Below are 16,093 nucleotides of genomic sequence, written 5' to 3' on the forward strand. Positions count from 1 at the left end.
GTACACCATCCAGGTCCAACGTGCAATAAATACAAATTTACTCATTGGCATTTACTCGAAACACCGATAGTTGGTGAGTCTGGTAGGGAACCTTTGCGCGTTTCGACATTAACATCATGCCATGAATGGCTAGCCACAGAATTAGCTAGGTCCTAGGCACACACATGCGCTTCAGTGACATGGACTTCATCGTCACTGTGGGAGGAGAGTTGGCATTGGCTCATGCCGCTGTCCAACCTCTCCCCTCCATTGGCCTCAACTACGGGAGGCTTGAGCACTAGCTCGGTGTCTCCCTGGGACCCTAGTCATCAAAGGAGGACCCGCACCGCCTCACCCTCTCTCTAGAACACCCCACATGGAGCGCCCTAACAGTGCTTCTATTCAGTCTCTGCAAAGCCATGGCGACCACTAGCCACCTTGTGGCACAGCACATGATCCCATCCCCCATGAACAACAAGTTTATGGGGGTGATCAAACACATCACGGAATCCTTCCATGACCTCCTAGCAGAGGAGCCAGGTTCGCCCTCTGGCTCTGACTCTAGTAGGGGAAGCCATCACCCCTCTCATGAATGCTTCATGGTAGGTACCCCTAAGGGGCACATCGAAAGTGTTCATGAGGGGGAGGCTACTCCAATAAACGACCTCAGCAATGAGGCCAACAGGGAGCTAGCGGCCCCACCATGCAAGCAGGTGGAGTAGCTGAAAGCCAAACACCGAGAGATCGAGGAAGCATGACTCTAGCTTGAGCAGGAGTGTGCGGAGCTCGACTAGGAGATAGAGCACCGTGGAGATGGTGGGCGCGCATGCTCCATCACGAATGATGGAGCCCTCCCTTGCTTTACCCGGGCAAGCCAGAACATCATGGCCATGGTGGCCTTGCTCCATGGCCTTCTAGAGGCCACGACGCCCGAGGATTGTTAGGCCCACCTAGGAGATTCGTACGTTGCTCAAGCATACGGCAACACAGCAGGCTAATAGCTCATTATCTCGATGACATTAGCTCGACGCTAGCCAGTGCATGCTCTCAGAATGCCCTAATAGGGACGCATCGGTCCACCTAGAACCACAAGGAAGTAGGCAAGCACACCATAGTCCTGGTGCATTAGCATCTTGGCCACAACCACGATGCATGCAACACCCACGATGCCTACAGACGCGCCTACGATGACCCAAGAGAGGGAGCCAGACATAGTTATCACCCTCAACATGGTGGACGCTATGACAGTGGTGAGGACTGAAGCTTGAGTCCTAGCCTGCCAAGGCCTTAGGCCTTCGGCCGTCACATCCTCAACGCTGCTTTCCCGCTAAGGTACTAACCACCAACCAATATCCTGAAGTACTCTAGGGAAACAAAACCTAGACTATGGCTCGAAGACTATCGGCTTGCCTACCAAGCTGGTGGTGCAGATAATGATGACTTCATTATCCGCAACTTTCCACTATTCTTGGCTGATTGGGCATGAGCGTGGTTGGAACACCTACTGTCCAACAGAATCCAGAGTTGGGCGGACCTGAAGGAGATCTTTGTGGGGAACCTCTAGGGCACATACAAGCGCCCTAGGAACCCATGGGACCTCAAAAACTACTGATAGAAGGCCGGTGAAACCCTCCATGGGTACATCCGGTGCTTCTCTCGGTAGTGCAATGAGCTACCTAACATCGCTGACATCGACGTTATAGGAGCTTTCCTATCTAGGACTACCTGTGAGTCTCTGGTTCATAAGCTGGGTCACAAGGGCCCATGAACCACCAAGGAACTCCTAGACATTGCCACCAGCCATGTCTCAGGAGAAGAAGCGGTCAGAGTGATCTTTGATCATCTCGATGGCAAGGCAAGGCAGGATGAGGGTGCTGGCAAAGGTGCCTCCAATCGTTCTGCTAAAAGGAAGAACAAGAAGCAATGACATGAGGACTCGCTTGTGGCCAGCTGCTGATTGCAAGGGTAGTCAGAAGACCATGGAGGGCACTCTGAACCATTTCAAAAAATTACTCGAGGGGCCATGCCCGAACCATGCCTTCTCGGTTAAGCATCTATACAAGGGCTACAACCTAATGAGGTGGTTCTTGTCTAGAGGCTCCAACAAAGGGGAGCATGGGAAGGACCTTGACCCCACCATGGATGACATCGAGGGGAAGGATGGTGGCTTTCCAACACTAGACGGTTGCCTCATGATCTTCAGAGGATCAGCGGCCTATGACTCCAAACGCCGTCAGAAGGTCACGCGCCATGAAGTCTATACAACTGAACCGACCACACCTGCCTTCCTCTAGTGGTTAGCGTCTGCCATAACCTTTGATCAGATCGACCACCCAGAGAGCATCCCACATCCAAGGAGATATCCGCTCATGGTTGACCTAATCGTCAGCACAAAGTTGCTCACCAAAATACTGATGGATGGAGGAAGCAGCCCTAACATCATGTATGCCAAGACGCTTGATGAAATGGGCATCGACTGGACATGCGTCCGCCCAATTGGAGCACCTTTCTAGAGCATTGTGCTCGGAAAGCAAGCCATGCCACTTGGGCAGATTGATCTGCCCATTACCTTCAGGGATCCATCCAATTATAGGATGAAAACCCTCACCTTCGAGGTGGTCGGGTTCCCCGAGACCTACCATGCCATCCTAGGACGTCCATGCTACGTGAAGTTTATGGCCGTCCCCAACTATACCTACCTCAAGCTAAAGATACTAGGCCCTGGCGGGGTCATCACCATTGGCACCTCCTTCCAGCATGCCTATGAGTACGAGGTCGAGTGCTGTGGTCACGCCGCAGCAATCGTCGCCTCTAGAGAGCTCGCCGCCATCAAGAAGGAGGTCACCAAAGAAGCGCACGACCCTAAAAAGTCAACCAGGTCTTTTGAGCCTACGGAGGGCTCTAAAGAGGTCCTCATAGATCCTGGCAGCCCTAACGACAAGGTGGTGCACATTGGCACCGCACTTTCCTTTAAATAGGAAAACACGCTTGTCGACTTCTTCTGCGCCAACAAAGACATCTTTGCGTGGAAACCCTCAAACATGCCAGGCATCCCAAAGGGAAGTCACCGAGCACACCTTGAAGGTCCATTCAGGCTCCAAGCCAGTGAAATAGCGTTTGTGTTGCTTCGATGAGGGAAAACATAGGACCATCGGTGAAGAGATCACAAAGCTTTTGGCAACCGAATTCATCAAGGAAGTGCACTACCTAGAGTGGTTGGCCAATCCCATTCTTGTATAAAAAAACAGTGGGAAATGGAGGATGTGTGTTGACTATATGGGTCTCAACAAAGCATGCCCAAAGGATCCATTTCCTTTGCCGTGCATAGACCAAATAGTTGATTCTACCTCAGGGTGTAAAACCCTCTGCTTCCTTGATGCATACTCTGGGTACCATCAAATTGCGATGAAAGAGTTCGACCAGCTCGTGACATCGTTGATCACCCCCTAAAGATCGTTTTGCTACGTCACAATGTTGTTTGGTCTAAAGAACGCTGGGGCTACATACCAGCATTGTATGCTTAAGTGTTTTGGGGACCTCATCGGGTGGACCATTGAGGTCTATGTGGACGACATTGTGGTCAAATCCAAATAGGCCGACCACCTCATAGCTGATCTCTCCAAGCAAACGACATCAAACTCAATCCCGAGAAGTGCGTTTTTGGGATCCCGAGGAACATGCTACTTAGTTTCATTGTCTCTGAGCGTGGCATTGAGGCCAACCCAAAAAATATCTCAGCTATCACAAGGATGGGTCTAATTTAGAATATAAAGGGGGTACAATGAGTTATAGGGTGCCTCGCCACACTCAGCCGCTTCACCTCACGCCTCGACGAATGAGGTCTCCCCCTTTATTAACTTCTGAAGAAGACCGATCACTTCGAGTGGACGTCCGAGGCCCAGGAAGCACTTGACATGGTTAAACAGCTCCTGACAAAGGCCCCAATCCTCATTCGTCCCACCGAGGGAGGACACCTTCTGCTCTACATTGTGGCCACCACACAAGTGGTCAGCGCCGCCCTGGTAGTGGAGCGGGAGGAAGAGGGGCATGCCCTCAAAGTATACCACCCTGTGTACTTCATCAGTGAGGTCCTATCCAACTCGAAGACTCGCTACCCCCAAATCTAGAAGCTTCTGTACGTTGTCCTCATCACCCTGAGGAAGCTATGCCACTACTTTGAGTCACATCTAGTGATGGTCAGTGCATCCTTCTCCCTCGGTGAGGTCATCCAAAACTAGGACTGCCATGGGAAGAACCGCGAAATGGGTGCTTGAGCTGATGGGGTAGGGCATTACATATGCCTCCCAGATAGCCATCAAGTCCCAAGTGTTGGCTGATTTCATCACAGAATGGACTGAGGTCCAAATGCCACTAGCAGTCATCGATCAAGAGTACTAGACAATGTACTTTCAATGGATCGTTGATGAAGAAGGGTGCTGGCGTGAGTCTGGTCTTCATGTCACCCCTCGGGGTACGCATGAGGTATGTGGTCTGTCTCCATTTCCCCTCCTCTAACAATATGGCCGAATATGAGGCTCTCATCAATGGCCTACACATTGCCATCGAGCTGGGCATCTGATGCCTTGATGTTCGAAGAGATTCCTAGTTGGACGTCGACCAGGTCATGAAGGAGTCAAACTACCATGATGTCAAGATGACTGCATACTACCAAGAAATCACATCTTGAGGTGACTCAACGAGGCATCTAATGCACTCACGAAAGCTGCGTCCAGCCGAGAGCCAATACCAACATGCGTCTTCGCCAATGACTAGCACAAGCCCTAGGTTTGCTATGAGGAGTCAGGACAGGGTGGTGATGGTTCGTCTAATCCTGGCCTAGGGGCTGAATGACCATCAGCTACATCTGGCTCCAAAGTCATGTAGCTCGAAGAGGATCCAGTGATAGAGGCCGACCCTTTGGTCAACTAGAGAAAGCTCTACCTTGACTGCCTCCTCCATGACACACCACCGACAGATAGGACGGAGGCCCGATGGCTCGCACATCGCGCCAAATCTTTTATTCTTATGGAGGGTGAGCGCTACAAGCGAGGCCACACCAGGATCCTATAGCGCTACATCCCCTTCTAATAGGGGAAGCATTTGCTGAGCGATATCCACGGTGGGGTCTGTGGTCACCATGCCGAGCCCTAGACCCTGGTTGGAAACACATTTTGACAGGGCTTCTACTAGCCTACCATGGTAGCCGATGCTGAGCAAATCATACGCACCTATGAAGGGCACCAATACTATGCTCGACATACTCACCTACCGGCCCAAGCACTCTAGAGGATCCCCATCACCTGGCCATTCGTAGAATGGGGACTTGATCTAGTTGGACCACTCAAAAAGGTGCTCGAGGGCTACACCCACTTCCTTGTCACCATTGACAAGTTTACAAAATGGATAGAAGCTTGGTCGATCTATGTGATCAAATCTGAGCAGGCCATGCTGTTCTTCCTTGACATCGTCCATCACTTTGGAGTCCCAAACTCCATCATCATAGACAATGGCACATAGTTCACTAGCAAGAAGTTCCTCTAATTTTGTGATGAACATCACATCCGCATCGACTGGGCCTCCATAGCACACCCCCGAATGAACGGGCAGGTGGAACGCGTGAACGACATGGTCCTACAAGGCCTCAAACCCAGAATCTTCAACCGGTTGAACAAATTCAGCGCATGCTGGGTCACCAAACTTCCTTCAGTACTCTAGAGCCTGAGGACAACCCACAATCGAGCCACCGGCTACACACCCTTCTTCATGGTCTATGGTTCCAAGGCCTGTCCTCCCAACTGACCTCGACTATGGAGCACCTAAGGATCAGGGCGTATGATGAATAGGGAGCCGAGGCATCCCACGAGGACGCCATGGACTAGCTGGACGAAGCTTGTGATGTTGCCCTCTTCCACTCGACCAAGTACTAGTAGGCATTGCGATGGTACCACAACCGACAGGTGTGGGGCTAAGACTTCAACGTTAGGGACCTTGGTCCTCTGCCTCGTACAGAGCAACAAGGACCACCACAAGCTCTCCCTATCATGGGAGGGACCATACGTTGTCATGGAGGTACTCTGGCCAGACGCCTACAAGCTGAAAACCATCGACGGCGAGGTCTTCACCAATGCCTAGAACATTGAGCAGCTACGTTGTTTTTACCCCTAAATAAATGCATACTTTCTCTTATCTGTTTCATTATCGAAATCCCCTAACCTTTGTGACATCCAACCCCTACAAATGGCGATGGGTCAGGTCTCACCCGAGGGCTGATATGAGTGTATTTACCTTGCAAACATTCTCTATGCTAGCCTCCCTTTCTCACGTTAATGCCTAAGAGCTAGGTTTTTGGGAAAAAGCTCTGAGTATAACTGGTCGAACTATGAGAAACCTATGCCCCTAGCAACTATGGCGCCTTTGCTCACTAGCGTGATCAAAACTATCTCACCCACACTCTGAGCTTTTATGGCCTTAAACCACCGAAAAGGGTCAAAACACACTAAACCCTTCTATAGAAAGGGGGGAGCTAAAAAGCTATTTGCTATAATGAAATTTGAGAACTTGTCCATTTTTGCACAAGTTCGTCGCTTAGCTTATCTGCCCAACTAAATTCTTGTGCGAGATACTCTCGTCCTCTACTCCTATAGGAAAATCTTGTCTCAACAGGAAACACAAGTTGACCGGATGGCTTGACCACTACCAAGAAACAGGTCGATTGAACGGCTCAAAACCACCGCCAAGAGATAAGCACCTTTACTTACTTACATTACATATTAAATTCGCTACCGAGCCTCCGACCCTAGCAACGGCAGGGGGTTAGACATTGCTCAGGGGCTAGCAAGAGTGTCTACTCGCTAGACAATTCTCTTGCCCGACCCATCCTTACATTTAAAAATTGAAGGCATGACATGCAGACATAGACTTTGAGTGAAACTGGTTGAACCACTAGAACCCTACGCCCCGATGGCTACGACGTTTTTTTCACTAGCATGATTGAAGTCTTTGTCCCCACGCTCCAAGCTTTAGCATCCACCTTCTCGGGGAGGGTTTGGAGGGGCCTACTTGCGGAATTTCCATCAAGAAGAAGCTGTCAGGTGGCCCAAGCTGATCGAACGGCTCGGATCACTGCCGAGAGATGGAAACAAAAAATTGGGACACTCGTGTAGGTTACACTGGCCCTATCATGAATGTTAGACCCAAACCGCACATGGACATATCTAGTAAGAGCTCCCAGAACCTGTCACTCATGCCATCGAGGTAACGTTACCGACCCTCGCTATTTCTCCATGATCATTTATACATTTGTCCATTCAATCATCTTGTACATCCAAGCATTGCACATGTGATTGCCACATCACAATACTTCATGTCGTGTCACGAAGCGGTACTCGTCTCATTCGATATGAACAGTGATAGAACGAGGTTCGAAGGCCAGCCCACGAAGGGCTTGAGGCTGCCTTGCATCAAATAGAGCTAGGGGAGAAAAACCGAGATGAGCCCCAGCGGCCTTTCCTGACCCTGCTCAGAAGCGGACAGGGACATCTTGACCTTTCTCATTCAATTCTAACCTTGAGCCAAACCCATAGAATTTCAATCGAGGAGAGTCCAATGGGCCACCCGAGCCTATCAAATGGCATGGGCATCTGCCGAGGGATGAGGTGAAGAAATAGTGGAATGCCACATGAGGGCTCTATCGACCCTGTCAGTGGATGATAGACCCAGATTCCACTTGAACATGCCCATCAATGAGCTCACCGAGCATGACACTCGAGCCATCAAGGCAAGTGTCGTTAGCTCAGCCCCTCTAGTTGCGCAAACTGGGGATGGGGTGATGCACGAATCATGGTTGACCCCTACCAAACCCCATGAGGCTCAGGGGCTCAAGCCGCCCGATCCTAGATCAAAAGGCCGAGGTTCGATGGCCGGCTCACGGAAGACCCGAGGCCACTTCGTGTTGAACAAAGAGCTAGGGGGGAAACGTAGATGAGCCCCAGCAGCCTGTGCCCGTCCTACTGAGAAGTGGACATGGCCATCTCAACCTTCCCATTCGATCCTAAGCCTCTAGCCAAGCCCATAGAATCCCCATTGAGGGGGAATCTATTGGAAAGCAGGTTAAGGAGCAACGAAATACCCCCCAAGGGTTTTTGCCAATCCCATCACAAGTGATAGAATCATATTTTTGTTCAAACATGCCTACTAGCGAGCTCGCTAAGCACATCACTTGAGCCATCAAGGTAAGTGGCATTAACTCATCCCTCCAGTTCCAAAAACCATGGATGGGGCGATAGTCACAAGAATGAGCCAACCCTTGACCAAATCCCCACCATGCGCAGGGGCCTTAGGAAGATCGGACTTGCAAGGAGACTGAACGCACAATCATAGAAAGATAGCTAAGACCCTAGGGAGAGGGTACGTGCAAATCCAAGAGATGTGTTCTCCTAAGTCTCACCATCCTCCCCATGATTTTTAGTGACATCTGACCCTAGCAATGGCAAAGGGTCGGATCTCACTCGGGAGCTGATAAGGGTAGAAATACACCTTTTCTTAAAACAATCGCTGCGTCAGACCTCTTCCTCACGTTAAGCCTAGTGGCAAAGTTTGCAGAAACAAATAAACTAAGCATGCCTAGTTGAACCAGCATGATTCGAAGTTTTTTCCTCTTATGCCTCGAGCCCTACGGTCTTAACAAACAGAGGGGTCAGAATACGAGAGCCTTCATTTCACACATAAAAAAGGGAAGAAAAACAAGTTCAATCAAACAAATCAAATAAAACAAAGTCACAAAAATGTTTTCATGATATATAAGCAGCGACACTTGTTCATGGGTTACAGAATGCTTATCCAGCCTAATTGACTAACTACCCCATCTGGGGGAGAACTATATCTTCAACCTTGTTCGCCAGGTTCCGCATGATAGGAGCAACCACCTTCTCTATTTCATCTAGCTCGGAGGCTTAATAGCCAGGTGTGAAGCCAAGGCTCATTGTCTCCAAGTCGATACTATCACTGTAGTGGGAGCGGGCGATGGTGAAGGCTTGGGTAATCCTAGAGTGAAGAGCTTCCCACTCAAGCTAGTGGACCCATGCCGTGATATCTACGGTAGCGCAAGCCATAAGCGAGTTGGTTCCGTTCAGCCGTGCCACCTCTAGGTCATCGAAGACCACCCCGATGGCAGCATGTAGGAGATCATGCTCATCGCTCTCTGCCTAAAGGATCCCCCATGCCTCAGCAAGGTCTATGACCAGCCTGGTGGAGACGCTCTCAGCCTCTCGCCTTCAGGCTACCATGGTTCCAAGATTGGCCCAGAGGCAGCTGCCCCCCCTACAGCGCCTAGTCGTGCTCCCCACGAGCTACATCGCACTCTAAACAGAGTCTCTCTGCAGTCTGGCATAGCTCATCTTGCTCCTTGTGCAGCCAGGCTATCGCCTTGATGTCAGGGCTTGCCCTTACAGGGCCATGGACCTCTCCTTGGCTCCCAGCTTGAGCTCCCACTCTTTCTCCACCTCGGCTAGGAGGTCGAGGACCCACTAGCTGGCCTCAACATCCCTCTAGAGCATCTCATCCCACTGCTTTTGGACCCTAGCGGCCTCCTCCTCATCCTACTGCACCCTTGCCGATAGCATGGAATGCCTTCTCGGCATCCTCGATGTCCTAACATGCCTCGGCCTCTTGTTGCTGGAGACCAGCCGCCTCCTCGGCTAGGGGAGTCAGCTCAGCCACCCTCTATTGGGCGACAGCAAGCTAGGCACTCACATCCCCACGTAGCCAGGGACTCTTAGGTGAGGCGGTCCCATTTCTCCTTTTGCTCATGGAGGAACCAAGATTTCTCCTAACTATGAGCAATAAGGGACTGAAAGAAGATCAATGCCAAAACACAAAAATACACGAAGAAAAGAAGAAAGCGAGAGGAGAGGTTAAGTGGATATCTAGACAGTAGGGATGATGATGTTGCATAGGATGCCCCTGGCCTAGTTCAGGACTTCCAGCATGGCTAAGATCCCTTCGTTGATACTCTCCCGCTCTATGCTTTCGGTAGCATCGTCGAGCGAGAAGAGTATCAATGTTGGGTCTTGTGGATCCGTCCACTAGAGTAGCGACTCACCCCACGTAGGCAAATGGCTGCCCCCCAATGTCAGGGCCAAGGATGACCCCCCGCTGGTCCTCTTTACCACCACCACAATGCCCAAGGACCCTTCGGCCGTGTCCCCCTCCATTCGGCCCACGTCGGGCGCCATCACCAAGGCCACCGGTGGCACGGATTGCACCGCTTCCTCGAGCACCACCGTGGCTATGTCCGGCTATGCCTGGCTCATCACAGTCACTGCTGCCTCCATCTGCATCGAAGGGGCCTCGATCGGTGGTGTCACACCCACAGCGGTCATCGCCATGAGTGCGAGAGGCAGCTCCATCCGCTCCATCCTCTCCAACATCGGCAGTAGAACCACTTTTGTCGCTGTTTGCTCGACGACCTCTAAGGGCATTCCCTCAGCCCTAATGACTATTTGTCCCATTGAGGGCATAGGCACCACCACGGGCAGCGCCTAACCGACAGATGAGGCTATGACATCAGCTTCGCTCCCGCCCAAAGCAAGAGCAAGAGCGTGCGACTGGCCGACATCTCACCTAGATGGGGAGACTCTTCTTGGGCGCCAGCACCAAAGAGTGGCCCCATCTTAGGACGCTGCAGGAAATAGAAGGCACGAGTCACGCTAAAAATAGAGAAAAGCAGAGAAGTCAATGACTTACATCAGCGCCGTTTGGTGCAGGATATGTTTGGGGGATTAACCCCTAGGTCCTTGCTTCACCTCCTCAGGATGGGGCCGTTTGGATCCCACCCCCTGCTCATGGGATGAGGGGTTCACCTACCTTGTACTTGGGGGTGCGGTAGCGGAGCCATCCCCCTCCCTTGGCACCTCGGGCAGCAGCGGCAGATCGGCTCGCCCCTGCTAGCATCTTGAGCGCGGCGGCAGATCCTACCGCCCCCGCTGACTCTTGAGGCACGGCGGTAGTGCCGCTCCCCTCCACTAACACCTTGGGCATGGTGGCTGATCTGCCCGTCCCTACTTGTTCTAAGGATGGGCCGACAGTTCGTCTTGCCTCCACCATCCTTATGAACTCACCTCCTCCCACATGAAATGGGAAGGGTCCCTACATGGACGAGTGGATACCTATTAGTGTATCCTCGCTCTCCAGGTCATCCCACTTGGTGTCAGTAGCCACCTCTTCTTCTTCTTTCTCATCGTCATCTTCATCATTATTGGTTTCCTCCCTATGCTCCAACGCACACACCTTCTGCTACTTCTACCTCCTCTCGTCCTCCTTCGCCTTCCGCTGCCGCTCGGCCATGACATGGTTGGCCGCCATCATGGCTAGATCCTTTGGCAGCAAAGCCAGAAGGTCTATAAGGACAAGCTTCTTTGGTTGGTCCCCCTATCTCTATATCAGCATCAAGAGGTCGGGAGTTCAATTAAAAAAGAGGCACAAGGAAAGAAAACTTACGAAGATAATGTACACTGGTTCAGGTCGCATCGGGGGATTCACCCGCACCAGATATATGAAATCAAGGACGGCACCGACATCATCCCATGGAGGCTCCATCACTTCCTTGATGCATTGCACCACTTCGGACAGGGAGAGTGCTCCCTCGGTGAGCGTCGTCCCATTGAGTGATGCCCCAAGTGCCATCATGTGCAGGGGAAGCGCACGTCTCTTCAATGGCGCCACCCTCCAAGCGTGGTAGGCACTATTGATCCCTGACCCCTTCACACCCCTCTCCTTTAGAATTCAGATTGCGGCAAGGTGGTCCTAGATTTTCTTCTTGTCTTTCTCCGGGACTCCCCACCTCCTCCACAATTCTAGGACCTCTTCGATGAGGCACCCGATGAACTCTAGCAAGGGGGCGGCTGCGTCGTTCTTGATGTAGAACCAATGCGAATGCTAGCCCTTGTTGGAGGTCGACAGATGCATCAGAGGGTACTTGTTGACCCAGTTGTTGCGTAGTTGAATGCCGATGCATCCCATCAGCACGTTTAGCTCCTCATTCTTCTCTCACTTCTTCAGGAGGGTGACGGTGAAGAAGTACCGCCATAGGTCGAAGTAGGGACTAATCCCTAGGAACCCCTCACATAGGGCAATGAGCGCTGTATTATGTTGGATTCCATTGGGATTAAGGTGCTGCAGCTACACCTTGTAGAAATGCAGCAACACCCGAAGGAACTTGTGGGTGGGGCTGGCGAATCTTCACTCGTGGAAGTGAGCGAAGGACACAACATAGCCATCAGGCAGTGATGGCATGTCCTCATTGCCGAGCAACCACCAATCCTCGGTGGTGGTCCACGCGCAGAGAAGACCACGGTAGACGAGGCCCTCTAGGCACTGGAGGGTGATATCAGATTTGCACCATGGCTCCATTGAATGATTACGGTGGGTGGATGCGAACTCAACGGTGGCTAAGATGCGGATACAGGGAGATTGGGTGATTGGCGGCGGAGGATGCAGATGCGAAGGCAAGGAGGTAAAGTATGAAATCGTGGGGGCAAACCCCTTGGTGTTATAGGTGCGACGGATGCGAGGAAGGCAACCATCTGCCTAGATCTCCATGCCTGCCATGATCCATCACCACAACACGATCATCCCCCTAGGCGGACCAAGACTCTTACCAGCAAAAAGATATAGATCAAAAGGCATTCCTTTGGCCTGGCTAGGCCTAGAAGTTCGAGGGCTGGCCCATTAGCAGTTTTGACAACCATCCCCAAGCATCCTTATGACAACGGATGGGCCCGTGATCAGCCAAAACTCAGGCGCACCAGCTTCATGGTAGTCTCAGCCCACGATTGAGTCTCAGCTGGGCTAACCCTGGATGGGTTCTTGCGAATAGGATACTGGGGTCCCATTTAAGCTATCCGGTCAATAAACCATCAAATCTCACAGCCATACCCACAAAGGGTCTGAATCACCCCCAGGTGATTCTATTCAAATCACCTAGGGGCTCGGGGGCTACACCTAACGGGTGCGCTCGTGCGCACCCTCTGGCCAGACGAATCACCCCCGAGCGATTTTGTCCAAATCACCCAGGGGCTTGGGGGCTACACCCATTGGGTGTGCTTGCGTGCCCCCTCTAGGCAAGACGAATCACCCCCCTGGGTGATTCTATCTGAATCATCGGGGGGCTCAGGGGCTACACTCATCGGGTGCGCTTGCGTGCACCCTCTAGCAAATCAAATCACCCCCTAAGCGATTCTATCCAAATCACCCGGGGGCTCAGAGGCTACTGTCGGGGATTGAATACTAGGGTACCCAAAGAGGAGGAACTAATAACGATCAAACGTTGATGCTTCTGAATAGGCAAGAACGCGACTACACCTCTTGTCCAACGATCGAGGGTTAACTCCATCTCATCTAATCCCCCAAAGGTTGGCTCCACCTCACCCGACATCTGGGGGCAGACTCCGCCTCACCCAACGTCCGAGGGCTGGCTCTTCCTCGACCGATGTCTAGGGGCAGACTCCGCCTCGCCCAATGTCCAAGGGCTAGCTCCGCCTCGCATCGACATCTAGGGGTGGACCCCGCCTCGCCCAATGTCTAAGGGCAGGCTCCGCCTCGCCCGACATCTGGGGGCAGACCCCACCTCACCTGATATTCGGGGGCTAGCTCCGCCTTGCCCGACATCTGGGTGCAGGGTCCGCCTTGCCTGACATTCAGGGGCTAGCTCCACCTTGCTCGACATTTGAGGGCTAGCTCTGCCTCGCCCGATGTCTAGGGGCTAGCTCCGCCTTGCCCAATGTCTGGGGGCTAGCTCTGCCTTGCTCGACATCTGGGGGTAGACTCTGCCTCGCCCAACATCCGAGGGCTAGCTCCGCCTTGCCCAACGTCTAGGGGTAGACTCCGTCTCACCCAACATATGTGCGTTGCTCCTTCATAGCTACACGCGTAGATAAGGCAGGGCACTCAAGTCAACCACAGTATCGAGGACCATACCCTGCACACCTATAGGAAAGTACCATCAGGATATGACAAGATGGGTGCTTTAAGGCCCTTCTAGGCATGTCAGAGCCCAAACAATGTTGTGGGCGCCGAGATTTGTTTTACAGTGTTGTGGGCCCCGCCATTGGCCCACGGGCGTGGATCCTGACAGAACCATACGACAACCACTATAGTCCAAGAGGAGACTCATGTCCTCTACAGTGATGGACATGTAGTCACTATGCCGTTCGCTCCCTGTGGGGTTGTGGATCAACACCCAGGTCCGTCGCGCCACCCACTAGGGTGGGATGGGATGTAACCACTTGCTGATCAAGTGAGAGCATGTCATCATCAATGATAGACGCCTAGCATGGAGCTATCCCTAGCACCATCTGCCATGTCAGTAGGGCTCGCTTAGTGGAAAAGGAAGAGCCAACACCTTCGAAGGACCTTTGCCTCTGGTTCTTTTTCTTTCTCCCATCTATAATCCTAGCTTCCCCTTGGTCTATAAAAGGGAAGGTAGGGCACCCCGCTAAAGGGACGAATCAATAGAACACACCACACATCTCATAACACATAGTTGAGCAGCATCCAAGCTCTCAGCACCCGTTTGACCTTTCCATCAAAATCTTATGATTGTGGACATTCTAGAAATCTTATGAAATTGTCTACAACTTTCTTTTAATACCCTTAATGTGATTCAACAGTTATCTAGGTCAAACAATTTAGTTATTCAAATCTGTCCAGAAAGTTAACATTTCGGACAGCAAAATTCTAACAACCAAAACTCTTAAAACCTAAGGCACATGACTATGAAAATTTAACAAAAGGTAGATCAGTAAGTTATCTACAACTTTGTTATTAACAAGTTTTTCAGAAAAGGCCATTATCAACATGAAATTATCAGCTCAACCAAAACTATACATGCAGCCATCTATTTGAATTATAAAGCAATAACTAATTAGTTGCATAAAACCAATTGCTTCTGAGCCTTACTACTAACATCAACAGTTCATATGTATCACAAGCACCATAGAAAACATCATGGTCAAGCACAATTTATTTATTTACATGCCTTTATTAATTTAATTAGATAATTAAGTGAAATAACAAACATATAATAAATGTGCATAATAAATTCTCATAAAATTACAGTGGCCTCCAAGTGCTCCCAACAGACTACTGTAAAAATTTCATACCATTTGAACATGTATAACATCCTCTACAAAAATGACAAGCTAGCAAGGTTTATTTTAGTAAAAATAGTAAACCCTATAGAAAAGTGTCAAACAATAGATTGTATATTTTTCTTAGCTTCATAATAGTTCCATAATACTTTACAAAAATTTGCATGGCCATATGTTACTTATTTTATCCCTATAATGTTCCTCAGAAAATACCATTTGTTAATAGATAAATAGAAAGATCCTATTTCAATCAAGTTTACTTGAAGTTTATTATTTTTCCTAGCTAGAGCACGTCAACACAAGACCAGCAAAATTAGAATCCCAATTTTATCACATACCTAGCTCAAGTTACACATTTTACAAAATTGTAAACATTCAAAAAGCACTTATCTAGCTATATTTTATTCACCATGAAAAATACTATAAACAGTACATTTCATATTTTTATAAAATACGACACATCATGAGGAATCCAACAAATTTTGGTTCACCAAAATTGGACATTCCTAGCTCTAGTTATGATTTTCCAAATTTAGTGCAAAAATCTAGAAAATAAAGAGCAAAACCCTAAACTGAACTCGCTGACGCCTGGGACCCACTGGTCAGCGGACCCCGCATGTTAGTGAATTGAAAACAGAGCACGGTGGCCGGCAGGTGCTATCTCACCGATGGTGAGCTCTCCGGCGACGTGTTGGCGGCGCGAACGCACTGGAGCTACCTCATCGCCGGCCATGGCGGCATGGCAGTGCTGCGCTGAGGTACGCCAACCATTACAGGCCATGACAAGGCTTGGCAAGAAGCGCACGAGCTCCACAATGACCAAGCGCATCTAGCGAGACTACCTAGGCTAGGTGGGACACTCCAACAAGGCCTGTCCGCATGCGCGTTGGTGCGGTGGTCAGAGCGCGGTGGCGTTGCACGTCGTGTTCCACACTGATGCGCACATGCCTATGCAACACGTGTAGCAA

At 50.6% G+C, this 16,093-nt stretch overlaps 1 protein-coding gene across 1 annotated transcript; it reads left to right on the plus strand.

Moving 5' to 3' along the window:
• Positions 1-2,654: 2,654 nt before the first annotated feature.
• Positions 2,655-2,957, plus strand: LOC136495638 (uncharacterized). The gene has a single exon (XM_066491516.1). The coding sequence runs from the start codon at positions 2,655-2,657 to the stop codon at positions 2,955-2,957; it is 303 nt and encodes a 100-aa protein (XP_066347613.1).
• Positions 2,958-16,093: the final 13,136 nt, after the last annotated feature.

Source organism: Miscanthus floridulus, chromosome 12, assembly GCF_019320115.1.
Source record: "Miscanthus floridulus cultivar M001 chromosome 12, ASM1932011v1, whole genome shotgun sequence".
NCBI lineage: Eukaryota > Viridiplantae > Streptophyta > Magnoliopsida > Poales > Poaceae > Miscanthus > Miscanthus floridulus.

Coding starts and splice junctions, on each gene's coding strand:
- LOC136495638 (XM_066491516.1), top strand. CDS start 2,655: ATGGCCGTCCCCAACTATACCTACCTCAAGCTAAAGATACTAGGCCCT.